We start from the raw sequence: 15,883 nt of genomic DNA on the forward strand, positions 1-15,883 counted from the left end.
TCGCGCCGAAGATGCTCAGAGTGAGAGAACGCCAGAGAAGAGCTAACTTCAGCATGGAAGGCAAAGGTAAGGCCCCGTCGCTTTACGATCTGGGCCTCTCCACCGACTATGAGGACAAAATCGCCGAAGGACCCGACGTCTTCACGGTCGCAGAGACCGATACGAAAACGCCTGATGAGATGAGAATCGTCGAGTTCAAAACCCCGAAAGGGCCTCAAACCCGAGACAGACTCTCGAAAATCTGAGTCAAAGTCCTCAAAAGGAGCACCGGCGCCGAAAATTTCGACGACCAAGGGTGGATCCATGGACAAAAGGCCGAGCGGATCCTGCGAGAAGGACTCCTGGTGCCGAAGGACGCCGAAAAGCTGAGTTCGTCGAAAGCTGCCCACGAAGCGGGGCGTTCGACGCAGAAAGACAGGCCAGCGTCGACGCAAGCTCCGTCAAAGAGCCGCGGTCGACGTCGAAAGTATCCACGAAATGGAGAAGAAGAGAAGGCTCGAAGCGGAGATGGAGAGCATCCTTCAGAGGAAGAAGGAGTTCGACGCCAAATTGAAAGAATTCTGAATTCCAATGACTCCGTCGAGGGACGTCGTCGATCGAGGAGCAGGACTAATTCTACGCCAAAGGGCTGCCGGGAGATCCTGAGGAGGAGGAAGAAGGCACCTACTATGAAGGCGAAGACTAGGAGGCCGACCAGCAGTCGTTCTACGGCTCGGCGCCATCAACCACTCACAAACTGGATTGGCAAGATATCGACGCCAAAAATCCCGAAGAGCCCGTGGACATGTATCCTTCGAGGCCTTCGCCGCCAGACGACTTTGGGGTGTATAATATGGTCGTCGGGAGTGCTGCAGCAGCCTTTGGGGTAAAACTGGACGAGGAGAAGCCGAAAGCTGATATCCTTCTCGAGACCCTGCTTCCCATTCAGACGAGGAGCCAGTTCCTTCCCATGCTCCAAAGCGTAATGAACCAGGGGAAGGAAGCCTTTAAGGAGCCAGCAACATGCCGGTCCATCACGCCCAGGACGGAGAAGAAATACAAGCACTCCTCCCTGGACCCGCCTTACATCAAGGGAGCGGTCACTGCCGACTCCATCATCGCTTACACGGCCAGGAGAAGGGCCAACGTGCCAGCGACCTCGGGGCCACCCCCCGATAAGGAAAGCAGGAGAATGGACCTCACTGGAAGGAAGGTCGAAAGGAACGCGGCAATGCACTGGCGCATGGCGAACTCCAATGCGCTTCTCAATCGACACCAGTACCAGCACTGGGACGAGATGGGGGAGTTAGTCAAACACCTCCCTGAAGAGTACCGCCAAAGAGCATCCCACCTTGTAGAAGGTAAAAACATAGCCAACTCATGCATTAAAACTGCATTGGAAGGGGCGGAAACTTCCAGCAGACTAATGGCCATTGGGATCACCGAACGAAGACAGGCCTGGCTGAGAATCTCTGGATTCAAACAGGAGGTGCAGAGCAACATATTAAGCACCCCTTTCAACAGGGAAACACTGTTCGGGGCGACAGTGGACGAAAAACTCACCCAGCTGAAGAAAGAGAACTAGACGGCAAGGTCCATGGGGGCCCTACAGTTCAGGGGGATGAGAAGAGGCACTACAACTAGAAGACCCTACGGTAGAGGGGGTAACCAGCAGGGAAAATCGCACCAGACGTTCCAGCAGGGTGAGTCACGGTCAGCAAAAACAAAACTGGCAGTACCAGCCAAGGGGCCAGTCCTTTCGCGGGAGGGGAAACGGACGTGGCCAAAGGAGACGAGGGAGTGACCAACCCTCATCGAAGTGACTCGGCACGCATGGGGACGCTCACCCCCAACATACCCCCAGGGGTGAGGCGCAATGCAAAAACAACAAGGGGGGGGAAGAGACCCAATCGCCTACGAACATCCAACACCCGTAGGCGGAAGGCTGGGCCTCTACCTACAGGAATGGCAACGAATAACCACGGACAAGTGGATACTGAACGTCATACAACACGGTTACTGTGTGGACTTGGCGGGGACGCCTCCAAACAGAAAACCAAGACTAAGGCAACGCTCAGGTCAGGAGCTTGCTCAACTCAGAGGAAACACTGAAGCTGCTCGAAAAGAGAGCCATTGAGCCAGTGCCTTACAAGGAAAGGAACAAAGAGGTCTACTCTAACTACTTTGTGGTACCAAAAGTAGACGGAAATCTCAGACCCATCCTGGATCTGCGATACCTAAACAAATACATCAGAACACAAAAGTTCAAAATGACCACTACAGGAGGTGCTGCCCCAAATAAGGGACGGAGACTTCATGTCCACCGTGGACCTCAAGGATGCCTACCTGCACATCCCAATAAACAGAAGGCACAAAAGACTTAAGATTCAGCATCAACCAGGACCATTACCAATTCACGACCCTGGCCTTCGGGCTAAAATCAGCACCAAGGGTATTCACGAAATGCCTGTCGGCAGTCGCAGCATACCTACGAAGGAAGGGGATTCATGTGTACCCTTACCTAGACGACTGGCTGATCAAAGCAAACACCCACAAAGTGCGAGAAACACGCAGCACAGGTGACAGACACTGACGGACCTTGGGTTCTCCATACACTGGGGGAAGTCCTCCATGAAGAACAGGTGAAGATTTTCCTGGGAGAAAAAATCAACACCATAGACAAGACGGTCGTGCCCAGCGACAGGAGAGCAGAAGCCCTAGTGAGAGAGACGAGCCTCTACTAGAAGGGGAGAGTTCTGACAGTGAGAACAGTGAGCAAGATCATGGGGATGATGGCGTCCTGTATCCACCTGGTCCCAAATGTACGGCTTCACATGAGACCATTCCAAGAATGGCTACAACAGCAATGGTCACAGGCAAGTGGAAGTTGGGAAGATCTAGTGGTTGTTACGCACGCAGTGCAGGAAGAGAACTTGGTGGAACAGGGACAACATAACTACAGGGAAAAGCCTGGCACCACCAAGCCCAACTGTGACCATCACCACGGACGCATCTCAAAGGGGATGGGGAGCACACATGGACCAACTCAGAGTGAGGGGTCTGTGGGCTCCGGCAGATGCGGTCAGGCATATCAATTACCTGGAATTGAAGACTGTCCTGCTAGCCCTGAAGGCATTCCAGAAGCACCTGTACAACCAGAGAGTGTTGATTCAAACAGACAACACCACAACCATGTTTTATATCAACAAACAGGGTGGGACACAGTTGTTCCCCCTTTCCACTCTGGCACAGGAGATTTGGAGATGGGCCATACCTCTCAAGATAGACCTGCTAGCGATTCACCTACCAGGGAAGGACAATGTGGAGGCAGACCTCGGCTTCACACGAGTGGGAGCTCAATGGGCACGAAACGCAGAAGCTTTTCCGGAAATGGGGAACTCTCACAATAGACCGATTTGCGACACGCCAGAATGCAAAATGCCGAAGCTTCGCGTCCAGGCAACCAGATCAGCAATCCCAAGGGAATGCCCTATGGATAAGCTGGTCAAGGACATTTGCCTACGCTTTTCCGCCGATACCACTGTTACACAGGGTGCTCGAGAAATGCAGAACCAGCAACATGACACTGATCCTGGTGGCACCTCAGTGGGCAAGGCAGACTTGGTTCTCCCAAATTCTAGAAATGGCTCAAGGGAAATCCCCACAGATTCACAAGAAGGACCTGCTCTCCATGCAGAACGGAGAGGTTCTACATCCAGAGCCAGAAAGCCTCCGCCTGGCGGCATGGCTCCTGAAGAGTTGGAGTTTGCGGACCTTAGATTGCCTGCAAGCACTATGCGAGTGCTGCGATAGGCAAGGAGGCCAACTACACGCAAATGCTATAGTGCAAAATGGAAAAGATTTACAATATGGTGTGGCAAAAAAGGCCTGCAGAATAAAATGACAAAGGACTCGACAGTGCTGAGATACCTCACGCACCTTCTGAAAAGTAACCTATGCTCCACCTCCCTAAGGGTACACCTAGCGGCGATAGTAGCCTACACAAGAGGGGTGGAAGTTTCTTTACGTCGCAGGTAGTAAAGAGATTCATGGAAGGAGCGAAACGAATCGCGCCACCTAAAAGGTTGCCGCCGCCGGCATGGAACCTTAACGTGGTCCTGACGGAGCTGATGAAAGCACCATTTGAACCCATACGCAAGGCATCAATGCAAATGTTGACTATGAAAACGGCATTTCTGGTAGCCATAACCTCGCTACGCAGGGTGAGCAAACTGCAAGCACTAACGCTACAAGAGCCCTACATACAGATACACAAGGACAGGGTTGTCCTGAGAACGGACCCCCACTTCATGCCTAAGGTCGTGTCGGCATTCCATTTGAACCAGAGTATTCAGATACCGAGTTTCTTTCAAAACCCAACTTCGAACACAGAAAGGGCTCTACACACTCTAGACGCTAGGAGAGCGGTGATGCACTACATTGAGAGGACCAAGGAGCACAGAAAAACTCAGCAGCTCTTTGTGTCCTTTGCATCAAGCTTCATGGGGAGACCAGTGACAAAGGGCACCATTGCGAGATGGATTGCACTAACTATACAGTTTTGCCACAATCGGGCAGGACAGGAGCTAATGGAGGGGCCTCAAGCTCACTCCACAAGGAAAAAAGGGGCAACCATTGCCTTTCTGGCAAACACGCCCATTCAGGACATATGCCTGGCGGCAACATGGGCTTCGGTGCACACGTTCACCAAGCACTACTGCGTGGACATACAGATGAACAAGGAAGCACAAGTAGGACAGAAGGTGCTTCAACACATATTCAACGACCAACGCTCATCTACCACCCAGCCGCCACAAAGATAACAAAGCGCTACAAAGTCTATGCACAGCATAGTGAATCCAGAAAGATTCACGCTGCAAAACGAATAGTTTCTTACCTGCCGGTGTTTTGCAGCTTGAAGATCTTTCTGGATTCATTAGCGAACCCACCCACCTCCGCCAGGAAGGCTGGAGGAAGAGGGGGAAAAACAGAAGTACAGAAGGAATGAAATACTACAGAAAAAGAGACCTACAAGTTAATCATTCGCCTAGGGTTAAAAAAAAAAAAAAAAAAACGAGAGGAAAAAAGAACCCGAAGATGGCGCCCCAAAGGTGGGACTTCCGCAGGAAGCACGACGACGTCACGAGAAGTGCGCCAAATGGTGGGACGTTGACGCCCACCTGGGCTACAAAAAAAAAAACTACGAATCCGGACCCAACCACCAGATCGCGGAATAATGCACAGCATAGTGAATCCAGAAAGATCTTCAAGCTGCAAAACTACACCGACAGGTAAACTATTCGTTCCGAAGCCATCGGTGTCAAACTGGCCTCTCGGTGCTGACCAAACACAAATCCCTCGGCACCGATGCTTCCGTGTCGAAGCCTGCCTCTGCGCCGACCAAGAAATCTGATACCCCGAGGAAGCACGGCGCGGACAAACCGCCGAAGCCTTTGGTTCCGAAAACATCGGCACCGATGGAGGAATCTGTGCCGGAGGAGCTTTTCACACCGTATCCTCTTCAAAAGACTTTAACAAAGGATCCAAGGACTGGACATTTAATTTTGTCTTCCAAGAAAAGACTTTTGGACAAGCCAACTCCTCCTCCACCACCAAAACGGAAGGACTCTGCCACATCCCCGTTCAGAGTATCCTCCACCTCCTCCTCCTCCTCCACCTCCACCCTTGCCTCATCGGTCTCCAACCCCGTCTCCAGACCCTGATGACCACAGAGATCCATTCTATGATCCCACAGATGCCCCGCAGGACCCCACTCCTCCGGGAACACCTGACCCATGGGAGGATTATCACCATCCCGATGTCCCAGATGTGCCTCAGGATGATCTCTATCCATCCAGGCTGTCTCCACCAGAGGACTCCCTGGGGTTCCACCCCCTCTTATAACGGGCGGCACATTATCATGGGGTGGAGTTACACAGTGATCCAGTTGAGGAAGACTTCCTACTTGACACATTTGACATAGCAGATAAATCCACCGCTATATTACCCATGCTTAAAGGGGTGACCAAGCATGCCACAGAGGTTTTCAAAGACCCCGTCAGAGCTAGGGTCTTAAACCCCAGAATAAAAAATAAGTACAAGGCAGCCCCCACGGATCCTGTCTATATTAAAGGACCTGCGCCCCTAGACTCATTAGTGGTTTCCACAGCTAGGAAGCGCTCCAACTCTGTCATCTGGCGAGGCTCCACCACCTGATGAGGAGTCCAAGCTCTTAGATGCGTCAGGCAAACGCACTGCCTCGCAAGCTGCCAATATGTGGCGCATCGCCAACACGCAGGCGCTGCTGGCGAGGAACGATAGAGCGCACTATGATGAGCTGGAGGCTCTCATGCAGCATCTCCCAGAGAAATATAAGAATAAGGCTCATGAACTGATACAAGAGGGAAAGATTATTACCAACACCTATTAAATGTGCACTTGACGCAGCAGACACGGCGTCCAGGGCTATAAACACCAGTGTTCTGCTTCGCCGTCACGCCTGGCTCAGGATCTCAGGCTTTAAACCAGAGGTCCAAGCATCTATATTAAACCACCCTTTTGACCAACAATACTTATTTGGCCCAAAAGTAGACGAAGCCCTGGAAAAAATTAAGAAGGATACTGTGAGAAGTTGGCCTGGTATATGATGCTCACTAGTTGAAGTGATCACCTTGTACCATGCCAAGCAACCCTTATGGTGTGGTTGTAAGTCAACCTTTTCGGACTAGCTGCCCTAGTGGTAGCGTAGGCTAAGCAGTCTTTGAGGCTAAACTCGTGAAGCGTGTTAAGCCAGCTGTTTTACCAAATGTAACCCCCCTTTTATACCAATGAAAGGACACCACACAGATATATATTCAAAATATATATGTATTTATTTCTCAAAGTAACCCCTAGTCCAGGGGTTCCCAAACTGTGCGCCGCGGCTCCCTGGTGCGTCGCTAGGAGTTGCCAGGGGCGCCGCGCACAATGTGGGAAAGAGCTTGTGCCGAGGAAGCTTGTAATCATGTGAGAATGTAAGCAATTAAAAAATTATGTGTCTTTCGACGCACTACCCTACCGTCAGCCTGAAGGCAGCAAGCAGAGCTTATTTAAATTACACACGGGTGTTACAAATGCCACCTGTATAATCATGAATCATGGTTTGACCCAAGAGCGCACGGCCGCCATACGCGCAGCTACGTGCTTTCACGTAGCCTCTGCCTATATTCGCAGCAATGAATGTTGAGCGTGTTCTGTCGTGCCTCTGGGGACCCTCTTCTCAAGAGACAAGTAGGTTGGTTTCACACTAATACTCCCTGCTTTAAGTTACTTGTTACTTTGATGTAAAGAAGGGGAACATGTCAAACTCGTGACCCCCAAGCAGCCCGTGTATTTATATGCTGGATGCTGTTCCTGCACTTTGTTCGTGTGAGGAAACACTGTGCCCACTGAAATTTCTGACTTGTAAAATCCGGCAAACTCACTGTGGAAATAGGCCGTATTGCAAACAGGATTAGTTTCCCGGCCCCAGTCTGACCCTTAGCAAGGCAAAGCAGGAAGCATGTAATAACCCCGTCACTGTAATAACCTGTATTCTTCTTAGCCTCTGTGAAAGTTCCTCATTCTTCCCTCCGTATGTTCCTCGATAATAGTGACAAGAAGAGTAAGGCCTCTCAAATTAAATGAGTAAGTATTATAAAACCTTTAATAAGGTCTCTGGAATTGTATTGTAATTGCATGGATAAAACACTTACTACCTCGGATGAAACATCGCAGCTCAAACTGCAGCAACTTGGGCATCGGAGAGGCTGTTAAATCACCCCAGACTGGGCCGGCCATGTGTGTTTTATTTCTGGGATGAAGGAAATACAGGGAACTAAAAGTGGCACCAAGACTTACAGTCTTGAGAAAATAAGGGCAAGCAGCAGGTGGAAGAAGGAATACACGGGGGTAGAACAAAGTGTGAAAGAATCAAAGGGGAAGAGAAGAAAAGCAGGACATAAAGGCAGAGAAACTGGAGAAAAAGAATGTCTGAAGAGGAAAGGCAGCAACAAGAGGTGGAGAAACAAAAAGGATGAGGGAATAGAAGACGCTTTAGCTTTTTCATAATTGAAAGTTTCTCAAAGCATCATTAACTGACCATAAACAGATACAGCAGGGGTTGCAACAATGCAAGCTTCCTTTAATGCACAGAACAGGCACGCCTGCTACTGCTCTTTGGCTCTTTTTAGCGTTTAAGAAAGTGCATTCTGGGGCTTGTCGTTTGTCTTTTTTACATTATGAGGAGTGTTATCCCACAACTCATAGTAAGCGAGAGCTTTCTATCATTTCTTAACCAATTATAATTTTTTATTAAACGACTGTTATATTTTCATTTTGTTACAAATAGGATTATAATACCTTCATCAGATTCAGCCCAATTAATTTCAGGGAGAAAACTGGAAGTACTCCCAAGGTAGGGCTTACATCCCCCCCACCGGTAAAAAAAAGTGACATGAGGGGGAGCCACAGCCCACTGCCAATTAGGTCAAGGGAGCCACAGGTCCAAAAAGTTTGGGAACCACTGCCCTAGTCTCTTTATGAGCACAGGAGCACAAATCGTCAAACAAGATTACAGTAGAATACACAGAAGTTGCACTTTATATGGATAGGCCCTGGTGGCCGCTCAAACCATATACTAAAATAGTGGTATAAGTACCACGAACAGAAAAGGGAAAAGGCCTAGGGCCTCTAGAATCGCTGGGCCTACAAGGAGCTAACGTCAGTTAGTGACCAGGAGGTCCACGGGTGGCGTGTGCAGAGCAAATAGTCACACGCGTGCTCCCATAGGTTTCAATGGGTGCGTAAAAAGTACAAAGTTACTGCAAGGAGGATCTTCCGGATGGACTAGGAACTCAAGATTTGGAACACAGGCACTAGAGATGTAATACTACACTTGGGCACAGGTGTGCCAGCTTTACCTCACCCACAGGAAGCGGGTGCATAGGCCTCGAAGTGCGTCGGGTTTCTTCTATCTGTTCCGTGGAGCCTGAAGACAAAGATGCTGCAGGCGGTCGGTCCAGGAGAGATGCAGTGGATCCAAGAGTGGATCGGAGATGTTGAAGACCTGTAAGCAGAGGGGACAGTGTTCAGTCACTAGCCAGTGACCAGCGTGGCACCAGGTGGGTACCAGGCAATGTCGGCTGCAAACAGGAAGAAAGGTGTAGCTTGTCTCTGCGGCCACGTGGTCCCTGGAGGTCGACGACGTCCAGGAGTCGGTTCACGAGCTGTCCCACGCAGGCTCTCGCTGTCGGCGGTGTCGGCGACTTGATCGAAGCAAACAAGCCTTGGCAAAAGCAATTGTTGTGGGAGATGAAATAAGCTGATGGTTCTGACCAGCAAGGTCAGAAGGACTGCTCCTTTGGAGGGGAGCAAGGGCCAGTCTGGAGCAACCAGACCAGCGGTGTATTTCGTAGAGTTCGTCGCCAAGATGGCTACTAGCCAGCGGGCCAGCAACCGGTTAGGCGCGTCGAGTGGCAAAATGCAGAAGGGCCCCACGCAGATCGTGGAGATGCTGGAGGGCTCACCTTTGGTGCAGATGCTGCTCGGGTGTTGGGCTTCTCAGATCCCAAAGCACAACTTGGAGGGAGCCTCGGTTGTTGCACTTGTCAGCTTGTCGTGGTCGTTTCAAGATGGCTGGCTCCACGTGTCTCGGTGCCTCCACGGGTCTCCTCTTTTCAGGGACTGTGGATCGGGCGGTGAGAGGTCTGGAGGTCCAGGTCTTGTCAGTCTCTGGGCTCTGGCTCCGGCGGGAGGCGGCGGCAAAGCAGACGTTGATTCGCTGGATGGTGCTTGCGTTAGCAAGGTGGTCACTCCCTGACCACAGGGGAGATTGGCTTCAGTCCTCTGTGCAGCAGAGCGTCGAAGTTCCCGTCTTCTTCTTAGTGTTAAGTTGATTCCAGGATGTCTGAAGTCTTAGGACACAGCTCCTACCTTTAAGCGGATTCTAGGGGCCGGACTACCTGCTAGGTCCCTCCCTATGGGTGGGACCAGGAAGGGGGGTGGTTACACCCCCAATCCTTTGTCCAGCTCGCCCCAGGACCGGTTTGAACTGGCATATGCACCGAGGCTCCTTGTGAGCCACAGGCATGTCTGGTTTCTTTCAAGCCCTACCTGACCAATACACAAAATCCTGTCTGGGGTGGTGCACGCACCTCCCCTGGCAGGAAACCCTTTGTCCACACCTCCCAAGCTGGAAGGACTCCCAGCAGCAGGAGGGCAGACTTGTGTCTGTGGTGGCAGCATCCATTTTGTGGAGCTGAGGCTATGTCTGATTTTACCCGGGTTTCAGGTACTGTACATGTCGTGTCCCTCTAGAAGGGTGGAATGCTAACCCCGTCGCCAGAATTGGCGAGGGGTTAGTATTCCAATTCGTATGACACCTTACTCGACATGTTTTGATAAAGCCAAACCAAAGATAGCATTTAACCGCGAGGTTCATAATGCACTTAAGAGTATATGGTATGACGATATCTGGAAACAGTAGAAGGAAGGGGTTCCGACCACTGCAGACAGGCTCAGCTCATGCCAGAGCACCATCTCACATGGAACCAAGCACTCTGCCTCCAGGATTGTTAAGGCCTGCCATAGGAGTGACTTATAGGTTACCAGGTGTCCCATTTAAGGTTAGGTATAGGTATACTACACCTTAGTAAGAGGTGATTACACCAACTTACCCCAGCTGAGTGATCAGCCAGTTGTGTCAAATTGTTAGGCCAAGCCTGGGGTGGCATAATACATGCTTCAGCCCTTGGCAGGCCTTGGGTACACCAATGCCCTGGGTACCTAGTGTACACTGGTACAGGGGCTGACATGGTGATCCACTTCCAATTGGTTATGCACCTAGGGTGCATAGTTTTAATTTAGTAGAGAGAACAGCAGGCTGGGGGTCTGATTGGCAGGCCCACAGCCTCAATATGTCAAAAACCAGTGAAGCAAAAAGCAAAAATTTGGGGTGACCATAGGATAGCAGACCCTACTCTCCTACAGATACGGCGAAGTCTATGGGAGCCCTGCAATCACAAACCCCTAGATGCTCCTTTCGCCGTTCCTCCTTTCGAGGCTCTGGCAGAGGTTACTCTTCCGATAACGCCTACAAGTCCCCTCTTCAGAATACCTTCTCAAAGGGCTACCAAAGAGGTGGATATCGAGGAAACGATAATAAAGGCAGGGGCAAAACCAACACCGCCTGTTTTGCCACACCGCCCACACAATGACTTTCCCCGCTCCCCCCAGACCATTCCACTCCGGTCGGGGGCAGACTACAAGACTTCCTTCAAACCTGGGAGACCATAACCTCAGACAAATGGGCGACCCAAATTATTCGGCCAGGGTACTGTCTCGAACTAACTTCTACCCCCCCCAAATATTCCACCCAGACACCGTGCCATGTCACAAGAACATACCACACTTCTGAAACAAGAGGTACTCTCCCTCCTGCAAAAACACGCAATCGAGCAGGTACCTGTCGATCAGCAAAATCTAGGGGTTTACTCTAGACCCCTAGCCCATTCTAGACCTCCGGCCTCTAAATGCATACATCCATTCAGACTATTTTCATATGGTAACTCTTCAGCAAGTTCTCCCACTCCTCCTTCAGGGCGACTTTCTCACTACACTGGACCTGAAAGACGCATACTTTCATATTCCAATACACCCTGCTCAGAGAAAGTACCTCCGATTTGTGGTGGACGGCCAACATTATCAGTTCAAGGTTCTCCCCTTCGGGGTCACAACCGCACCACGGGTGTTTACCAAAATGCCTGGCAGTAGTGGCAGCACACCTCAGAAGACAAAACATTCACGTCTTCCCCTACCTGGACGACTGGCTCATAAAAGCCGCGTCCTACCACCAGTGTGCAGAATACAAACACTACCATACAACTACTCCACCAGCTAGGCTTTACGGTGAATCACCAAAAGTCCCACTTGATACTGTCTCTCACAAAGCAATACCTCGGTGCCACTATAGACACCTCAAAAGCTATAGCCTATCCCAACTCAGCCAGAATCGCAAGCATGCAAACCCTGCGCCAAAAGTTCCTCCTTCACCACTCTCTCCCAGCAAGAGTGTTCATGAAACTAATAGGGATGATGGCGTCTTGCATTTTCATAGTGCCCCATGCAAGGCTTCACATGCGTCCACTTCAAGAGTGCCTAGCACGCCAGTGGAACCAGGCCCAGGGACAGCTGACGGATCTGGTGTTGGTGGACGGCCGCACCCATCGATCTCTGCAGTGGTGGAACACCACAAACCTTTCCAAAGGGCGACCGTTCCTGGACCCGGTTCCTCAGGTGATTCTAACAGACGCATCACTCTCCGGCTGGGGAGCGCATCTATCACACCTCACAGTGCAGGGTCTATGGACGCCACAACAGAGGTTACTCCACATCAACCATCTGGAGTTATTGGCGATCTTTCTAGCTCTGAAATCGTTTCAGAAACAAATTTCGGCCAAGGCAGTCCTTATTCGCACAGACAATATGACTGCAATGTATTATGTTCAAAAACAGGGGGACACACACTCTCCCCAACTCTCCCGCTTAGCACAGAGCATATGGAGATGGGCAATTCCACAATCTTTCTCCTGGCACAACACGTCCCAGGCATACAAAACACCATGGCAGATCTGCTCAGCAGACAAACGCAGCAAATGCACGAATGGGAACTGCATCCGCAAGTTCTTCACCAATTCTTTCGCAAGTGGGGGCATCCTCAAATAGACCTCTTCGCCACCCACAAACAAAAAATGCCCAAGCTTCGCCGCCAGATTCCCACACCCATTGTCCAAAGGCAATGCGATATGGATGAACTGGTCAGGCAGATTTGCATACGCCTTTCCACCTCTCCCACTAATTCCGTTAGTGGTAAGGAAGCTACAGCAGCACTCCCTCACACTCATTCTGGTAGCCCCAACATGGGCCAGGCAGCCGTGGTACACCACACTACTACAGCTATCGGTGGTACCACATCAAAAACTGCACCTGTCCCCATGCCTCCTAACCCAGAACCATGGAGAAATCAGGCACCCGGACCCAGCTCCGCTCAACCTTGCGATCTGGCTCCTGAAATCTTACAAATTGGATACCTTAATCTCCCCCCTGATTGCATGAACATTATCAAGGAAGCCAGATGTCCTACCACTCGAGCATGCTTTGCCGCAAAGTGGAAGAGATTTGTTGTTTACTGCCGTAACAATACAATCAACCCTTTAGATGCATCCATACAGCACATCATATGCTATCTGCTCCATCTTCAAAGGTGTAACCTGGCGTACTCCTCCATCCGTCTACACCTAGCAGCAATTGCTGCTTACCTACAAAACAGTTTGAACCCAGCCATATGCAAATCAGTCTTGACCCTGTGCCTCATGGGAATAGTCCAGCCCGAACTGCCAAGCCAGGTCCTCCCTGGACTGGAAACAAGCATCCTAGGACCAGTTTCGGGGTTTCACCCCTCTTCAGCCAGGATAGCTTGATTCCAGTGGCATGGTGAGCAAAAGAATGATGGATTTAACCCAGATCTCTTGACTGGGGGGGGAGTGTTTTGATTTGTTCTGCATTCCATCCATCAATTGTGTCTTTTTGCTTTCTCGCCCCAAGTGCGCCAGGTATGCTCAGACGTGAGTCCTGGGCTCACTGTGCCACTGGAATCAATCTATCCTGGCTGAAGAGGGGTGAAACCCCGAAACCGGTCCTAGGATGCTTGTTTCCGGTCCAGGGAGGACCTGGCTTGGCAGTTCGGGCTGGACTGTTCCCATGAGGCACAGGGTCAAGACTGAGTTGCATATAGCCAGGTCTAAACTGGGGTGGCATGGTGAGCAAAAGAATGATGGATTTAACCCAGATCTCTTGACTGGGGGTGAATGTTTTGAATTGTTCTGCATTCCGTCCATCAATTGTGTCTCTTTTGCGTTCATGTGATGGTCACAGCGGTCAAACACTTTTACATTTTTTATTCCTTTGTAAATACTATGTGAAATATGCACAATGGTTGTTAATTCCATATTTAAAAAAATTGTCACCTATAAATTTAACAGACGCTCTTGACTGCATACTTAAATTGGACAATGTTGAATTGATCTTGCGCATTGGCACCTTTTTGAGAGTAGCTGCGGGTGCACAGATCTGTGTGAGATCTATGAAGTCATTCGTATTTTACTATTCACAATATGCACTTTACCTATGTTTACTGTACTTTGCTACATTTTGGATTGAACATTGCTATCTATTTATTCTGTTTATTTTATCCTGTACATGTGTTACTTTTATGGATACGTTGCTATCTGAATAAAGTCGATTGGATTGGTGCTCTCCATCAAAAGGGACACGGAGGTGTTGTTGCTGGACTTCTGGGCAAAATCAAGACTCGCAGCTAGGCATGCGGCCAAAAATGCTGGCATTGTGTTTTAATTTTTTTATTTTATTTTTTATGGTGAACTGTGTCCTGGTGCATACCATTACTGCAGCTAGTAACTCTCACCGAGGATCACAAGTCACACAAATTTAGACTTCAAACAACTTACAATGTCTTCACCCCGCACTAGTTGGCAGGAGTGTGCTCAGCATGTGAATCTACAGAGCAGCAATCTCAAATCGATTATTAAAGTAATGCTTTGCTTATATCACATTCACAAAAATGGTGACTTTGTTCTCAACTCCTTATATTCACTATATCGTCTATCCCAAATAAAAATAAATGTCAATTACATCCTTATTTGTTTTTCAGGGGGATTTTGGCACGCAGAAAGAAGCTGCATGGGCTATAAGCAACTTAACGATCAGTGGAAGAAAAGATCAAGTGAGTAACTGATTTTAATTTGAAGGCTACATTTCAAACATGGTAAAGCTTGGATTTGCACTGAACTTTTAAATGTTTAAAATCTTATCTTCATGAATATCAATACAGATGTGTATTTGTGAATCACCAAAGCAATGCTAGCTAATGAGTTGTACATTTTGAATGCACACTTAGTTCATCTGGAGCTTATGATTGAGGTCCATGTAAAGCACCTTTTAGATCGCCCTGCATTTATAACAATCCACATAGTATGTGTGAGGGGGGGGGGGGGGTGTCAGGCTTCGAACCCAGAGTCTCAAACAGCCTGCAGGGCCACCTTTGCAATGGTCAAGACCGGCTAAAGCCTTTGGCACTGACAACACTTCTCCAGCCACGAAGGCCCTGTACAAGGCAAGGGCCCCTTCGGAGCAGCAGGGTACTTTGTGCCAGTGCTGAAACTAACATCCACACTGAGTTTGCCACTGGCACAGAAGCCACCACCAAAAATCTAATAGGCACCGAAGGCCCCGTCGACCCCCCCCCCACCCCCACCCCCCCCGTAGGCTCAATCTGCTCCGAAAACTCCACCGAGAATAGCTCAACCTGAAACACCTTCAGAGGAGTTAAATGATCACCAAGTCTCTTTATCCACCTGCAGAATATCCACCAAGCTGCCACTTGAGATTCTTCCATGGAAAAGTTGACTTTTTAGGTACAAATTGTGTTGGAACCGCCTCCAACTCTGAAGTACAAGAGGCATAAACATTATAGCATTAAGCTACCCCCCCCCCCCCCCCCTTGACCACTACTTCCACCACCTCATACCCCACCTCCAGCTATATCCGTGGATTCACCACACAACTTAAGGAGAGAGCAGCCCATTGGGTCCAGCTAAACCTTTGGATATACCCCTTGACCTTGTGAGCCCCAGGATGATACATGGGACGACTGATGTTGATCCACCTTGGTGATGGGTGATAGACTAGGATCTGTATCCCACAAAATGTATTCCCCCCCTCCCCTCCCAAACACCACTAATTTCCACAAGGTCCTACAAAGGGTAGCCACTTATCATGAAGTTGATAAGCATGTTGTCCAGGAAGACTT

General features: G+C 49.7%; 1 protein-coding gene across 1 annotated transcript in view; it reads left to right on the plus strand.

Annotated features, from left to right (window-relative positions):
- KPNA4 (karyopherin subunit alpha 4) overlaps window positions 1–15,883 on the plus strand; it is a 221,095-nt gene that overhangs the window by 122,998 nt on the left and 82,214 nt on the right. The window contains exon 14 of the mRNA XM_085635233.1: window positions 14,726–14,797. Coding sequence (XP_085491359.1) covers window positions 14,726–14,797 — 72 coding nt within the window. The remainder of the gene's footprint in view (window positions 1–14,725; window positions 14,798–15,883) is intronic.

The sequence above is a fragment of the Triturus cristatus genome, chromosome 11 (assembly GCF_964204655.1).
Source record: "Triturus cristatus chromosome 11, aTriCri1.1, whole genome shotgun sequence".
In the NCBI taxonomy this organism is placed as follows: domain Eukaryota; kingdom Metazoa; phylum Chordata; class Amphibia; order Caudata; family Salamandridae; genus Triturus; species Triturus cristatus.